A 5520-nucleotide genomic window follows, 5' to 3' on the forward strand; every position below is an offset into this window, starting at 1 on the left:
TGATTGCTCATGTTTCTTGGAGCAACTAGGCTATGATGTCAGGCTGTATACACTCAGGCATGAATTGTTGAGCAGGACTGAGTTTTTCTTTTTATAGGCTGAAAGTTTTGTGAACAATCTCTTATGTTTTTAATAACTTGCATATTCATAAAGCTAAGCCATGAGTTGCATTAGTTCGGAATCTTACTAGAAGTTTTAATGCATGTTTGAACTAGATGTAGGACACATTACATATGTATAAAAATTGAGAGGCCACGTAGAATTCAAAGGAATTGTCCGCTTATTATTATTATTAGAGATGTATACAAATATTATGAAATATCCTAAACCAGATTACGAAGTGAAGCAAGCGAACTAGAAGCTAGTGGATGACAACTTGAACTAGAAGCTAGTGGATGACAATTTGGGAGCAAGTAAGAAACCGGAACAACGCACGGGCATTTATGCTAGTATATACCCTATAGAGTTGCAGGGGAGAAAAATATGCAAATAGAAAGAAAGAAAAAAAAAGAGTGGTAGGCAAAAGGGGAGATTTGGGCGGTTACGCGTACGTACGGCTTTGCAAAGTCGCAGCGGAAAGGCATTCGTCTCCCGAAGGCAGTTGGAAGGCGCGCCAAGGCGGAACTCAAACCGCAATTCCAAACTGCAATTGCAGGCGAGGCGAGCACACTTGTCGCCCGCCTTGACAAGTCAGAATCGAATCCAGCTCGCCCCGATCGAATTAACAATTCCGAAAACAAGCTGCTTGGCCAAGCCGAATTATTGGCTCCATCCAAGGAGAGAGATGAGAAGATTCGATGGAGGGAGAGAGGGGTCGGGCCGGGGGGAGGAATTGGAGGAGGAGGAGGAAGGCCGGCGCGGGAATTCGGCCATATCCGAAAGGCATCCCGTCCCACGCGACGCATCGCACGCCCATCCACTCATCATCCCCGCGCCGACGTCGATTTCTTTGCCCGGATTCCTTCCCCCGGCCGGAGCGAATTTATCCCCTCAGCTCGCCCATCTCCCATCCCGCCGCCCTTAAATCCCGCGCCCGGACGCACCGTCTCCTGCCACCGTGGAGCTCCACAAGCCTTCTCCTCCATCTCATCACTCTCATCTCTCTCACGCCCAGCTTCGTTCTCAATCTCGTTGGCAGAGCTCAGTTGAAAGCTAAAACTAGCTCAAGTTTGCCTAGTCGGGTCCGGAGATACCAATTCAATTCTTGGGGCTCTTGCCTTGGTAATGTTCTTTTCTTGGGTTCTTGCTTGGGTTTAGCAGCTAAGAGGATTTCTGTGCTCTCCAAGTATTCCTTTCTCTCTCGCTGTCGCGGTCTCTTTTCTTGATGCGCTTTAGAGCTTACCATGGGGGCAAGGTTTGGGTTTGATCTATGGCTGCCACAGCATGCACATTGTGTAGCCTGGTTTCCATTTGATCGATCGGTTCCTGAGATCATAGAGGTTCAGACATCTCAGGTTGGATCATGCACAGACACCTGGCAGCAAAATGTGATCGCCGGCACACAAGTCCTTTATCTGCAAATGCAGTAGAGCATAGCTCGCTGTTGCACTGGCGTACACCTTTTTCCAACAGTTATTGCATACAGATGCCTGCAGATAGGATTAAGCAGCAGTTTCTGTTTTGTGCATGCAACTACGCGTATTAGCCTATTATAGACCATCACGTGAAAAAGTGACGATGCATCCTTTTGCAACTGGTTTGGAATTTGGAAGCGATGTGATCAAGTTCGTGTTTCTAACCGCACACCACCATGTTCCAATTGCAGGTATGCAGGACCAGCTGATCTGCAGCGGCTGCAAGCGTGTCCTTGAGTACCGGAGAGGAGCCACCGGCGTCTGCTGTCCAGGCTGCAATACTTTCACCGCCGCCAATCCATCAGGATCGGAGATGTCTGAACTCGTCTGCGGCGGCTGCTTCACCATGCTCGTGTACAACCGCGGCGCCGCCAACATTCGCTGCCCGCACTGCGGCAGGGTGAACTCGACAAGATCAGGTAAAACCTCATCTGCAAATAAACAAACGATTGCAGTTGCATTCACCTGCAAATTCAGTGCAACTGACACAAGGTTTCTGCTCCTGATTGTGAAGCAGCGAACCAGATTGGCCACCTGTCATGCGGGCATTGCCGGACTACTCTGGCATACCCACCGGGAGCCTCAACCGTCGGATGCCCAACATGTCGCTGTGTTAATCCTGTCAGGGTATGTTAATTGCAAACCTAGTAGCTTTTGCTCATTGCTGAACTGACATGCCATCAGTGATAAAAAAAAAAAAACTAACTCATGCTCCATTTACAACCTTTCTGCAGAACAATAACTCTGGTGGCTCCGCACGGCCTGCGCAATCGGTATGTTCTCCTCGCTTTTCCAAGTCTATGTGCAGTCACTTCAATTTTCTGCAATCGATGATCGCAGCGCAACCACCCTTTTCGTTGCGTCAACCAGTAGGGTAGGGTTGGGTTGTCCTTCCCAAAAGATCACAACATTGGTAGGTTCAGGTTGCTCCATGGTTTCATGGGAATCAGTTCCACGGTAGGGAAGTACCAATGATTAGCACACTCAGATGCTTCCCGCCGAGATTTTTAGCTTCAAAATCCTCTGGACCATGTCTAGTATCGGGATGGAATTGCTGGTCCATAGGGTTGAACCAAACAGTCTGAATCTAGACTGATGTCAAAAATGTTGGACGATAATGACACGGGCTTTATTCGCTGAACTTTCATGTTCCTACTTGCAGGATGCTCGGCCCCAGACGGTTCTGGTGGAGAATCCTAAGACGCTGGATGAAAAGGGCAAACTGGTGAGCTTATCTCTAACACTCTGACCATAATTCATTCTCTCTCTTTCACTCTTTGTCAAGTCAGCAAGTGAACTATGAACTATCAATCTGACTTGACTGCTTTGTTTGTTCTGATCCAGGTGAGCAATGTCGCCGTTGGCGTCACCTCGTGGAAAAGATGACCAAGCTAAAACTTCTCCGCGGCACCAGCATCCCGAGGATCTACCGATTAAACCCTCGGTGATGAACATGCATAACTATTATCATCGAATTAATGTAAAATCAAGTGTGTTTTGAAGCTTGATAAAAAAATGTAACAGTTGAACGGCAAAAGATCTGAAAATGTAAATATGATGGCCGTGTGCGCTAGCCTATGTACTCCAAGCCAAAAAGGAATGGAAAGGAGCGAGGCATTGTGTCCTGAGAATTTTATTCCTTGTCCTACCAAGCTTAGACACGCTGAGTCGGCTTTGCACTCTCTCTCCCGCTTTGTGAATTCCGATTCTTCAGTTGAAAAATTTGAGACAACTGCTTTGCGCCAAAAAGGATAGTGATAGCCACAGGGGATGTGCCTGCTTCCTTTACTGTGCACAAAAAAGTGGTACTCCTATTCCAAGCATTCCTCATGATAAGATTTGACCAGCACAGGTCAGAAAAGATTTGTGCTGGCTCATAGAATTTTCAGTACTGGCGGATGATATTGGCACCCGCCAACACAAAAGGGTCTGGGCCCACTCCGTAAAAAACCCGCCAGCACAGCACAGGTGCGACCTTATGTCACCCACCAGCACAAATAAAGGTCATTTGTGCTGGCGTGTCCTTATGTCACCCACCAGCACAAATACTTTTCAATTTATATGGATGGAAAGGGAAAAAATAAACTAGTTAAAAACTTTATTTTACATATCATGGTATATTTTTAACATATATTAGACTATGTATATGTTGTTGTGTAGGCGTTGCAAAAAATTTATGGTTTAAATGATTATAAGGATGTTTATTGCAATTAACATGTATCTAAACCAAAATTTTCACAAATAAGATCAAAAAATTTCAGAAAAATGATGTTAAAGACACATGTTTCATTTTAATTCAAACCATGAAAGTCCATGAAAGATTCACAAAGTTTTTAGGTACATTTCTCACTTCTATTAAAAATTTTAGTGAAAATAAATTCTAATAATATCTAAACGTGGTCCAAAAACTATATAAATTGGTATGGAATCATTTTATGAGTTCACAATCTTGACATAGAAGTTTCAATATGTTATAAGAAAATTGGAATATATATTGTTCATCTCCAACATTTCAAAATAACACAAGTGAGGCTTTAAGCTTGTGAACTAACTTAGTACTATAGTAACATGTAAACTAACTAATTCATAAAAATTATGATTTCTATCCAACTGTAATTTTTAGATGCACTATGTAACATGTATGTTCATATGTACAAGTTTAAGATATGTTTGAATTCATTTACTAATTTTAAAAGACTTTTTATTTTTTTTAAAATTATCTGTGCTCGTAGGCAATAAAGCCGCCCGTCAGTAGAGATTCCTCTCTACTGGCGGGCGACTTTATTGCCCACCAGCACAGATGCTTTCTAAATTTATGATGGTCACCACATCAGCGATCCACACCTCTAAAATGATGATCTCCCATTGGCTGAACGAGGTTGGCCCGGCTCAGCATGCACCCATCCCTCCCATGCTTAGGCCTTATCTCTCTCAAACTCATCTCTCTCAATCCCTCCCACGCTCATCTCTCACTCTCTCCCTAGCCCTGGCCGGCGCACAGGTAGTCGGCACCAGACGTGGGGTGCGAGCGGCGGGCGGGTGGCGGGGCCAGCACCAGGCGAGTGTCACCCCTGCCCCCTATGGCAGCACCACCCCCGCGTGCCATCGCCGCGTCACCTTGCCCTGCAGGGCCACACCGCCCGGGCCCCCGTGGTGCGGCAGGCCTCCACAGTTGGGTCGCCTACCAGCTGCAAAATCACTGCCCTCCCCCCTCTCGCTTTCTTTTCTCTTTTCCACCAACAGAATCCCGTTGACTGCAAGATGGATTGTGTATCTGCGCTTACATTGGATTGCTGCTCGTGTTGTTGCTTTGTTGGTAGGTTGGGACGGGTGGTGGATTACTGGTGGCTCCGTGGCGCTAACGCTATCAATGCAGGTGGATTTGAGCCCTGCCGATGGCTACTCCCCGGGCATGTGGCCAGGCCGCCGCCGTGCAAGACCACGCACATAGAACCATGCTGCCCGCCTCGGCACCAGGCGAGTGTCACCCCTTCCCCCTATGGTGGCACCACCCCCGCGTGCCATCGCCGCGTCACCTTGCCCTGCAGGGCCGCACCACCCGGGCCCCCGTGGTGCGGCAGGCCTCCACAGTTGGGTCGCCTACCAGCTGCAAAATCACTGCCCCCCTCTCGCTTTATTTTCTCTTTTCCACCAACAGAATCACGTTGCCTGCAAGATGGATTGTGTATCTGCGCTGACATTGGATTGCTGCTCGTGTTGTTGCTTTGTTGGTAGGTTGGGACGGGTGGTGGATTACTAGTGGCTCCATGGCGCTAACGCTATCAATGCAAGTGGATTTGAGCCCTGCTGATGGCTACTCCCCGGGCATGTGGCCAGGCCGCCGCCATGCAAGACCGCGCATATAGAACCATGCTGCCCGCCTCGACCCCATGTAGGTTGACACTGTCGCCGATCCGTGGGGTCGTGCTGTCATTCTGGCGCAATT

The 5520-nt window shown here is 47.5% G+C and overlaps 1 protein-coding gene across 2 annotated transcripts; it reads left to right on the forward strand.

Moving 5' to 3' along the window:
* The first annotated feature begins 782 nt into the window (after positions 1-782).
* LOC117859845 (protein LOL2) lies at positions 783-3210 on the forward strand. 2 transcript variants are annotated; one of them, XM_034743024.2, is made up of 6 exons: positions 783-1221; positions 1766-1993; positions 2089-2201; positions 2309-2347; positions 2737-2799; positions 2919-3210. In XM_034743024.2, the coding sequence occupies exons 1-6, from the start codon at positions 798-800 to the stop codon at positions 2958-2960; spliced, it is 909 nt and encodes a 302-aa protein (XP_034598915.1). In that variant the 5' UTR covers positions 783-797; the 3' UTR covers positions 2961-3210. The 2 variants fall into 2 exon arrangements, with proteins under 2 accessions (XP_034598915.1, XP_034598916.1); XM_034743025.2 differs by having other exon boundaries at positions 2092-2201.
* Positions 3211-5520: the final 2310 nt, after the last annotated feature.

This window comes from Setaria viridis, chromosome 6 (assembly GCF_005286985.2).
Source record: "Setaria viridis chromosome 6, Setaria_viridis_v4.0, whole genome shotgun sequence".
Lineage (NCBI taxonomy): Eukaryota > Viridiplantae > Streptophyta > Magnoliopsida > Poales > Poaceae > Setaria > Setaria viridis.

What these genes read in the sequence shown, in the direction of transcription:
- LOC117859845 (XM_034743024.2), top strand. Translation starts at nt 798, where the DNA reads ATGGAGGGAGAGAGGGGTCGGGCCGGGGGGAGGAATTGGAGGAGGAGG. An exon ending in GCTGTGTTAATCCTGTCAGG is followed by an intron (nt 2,202 to 2,308) that starts GTATGTTAATTG and finishes ACCTTTCTGCAG; the next exon opens with AACAATAACTCTGGTGGCTC. An exon ending in TGGATGAAAAGGGCAAACTG is followed by an intron (nt 2,800 to 2,918) that starts GTGAGCTTATCT and finishes GTTCTGATCCAG; the next exon opens with GTGAGCAATGTCGCCGTTGG.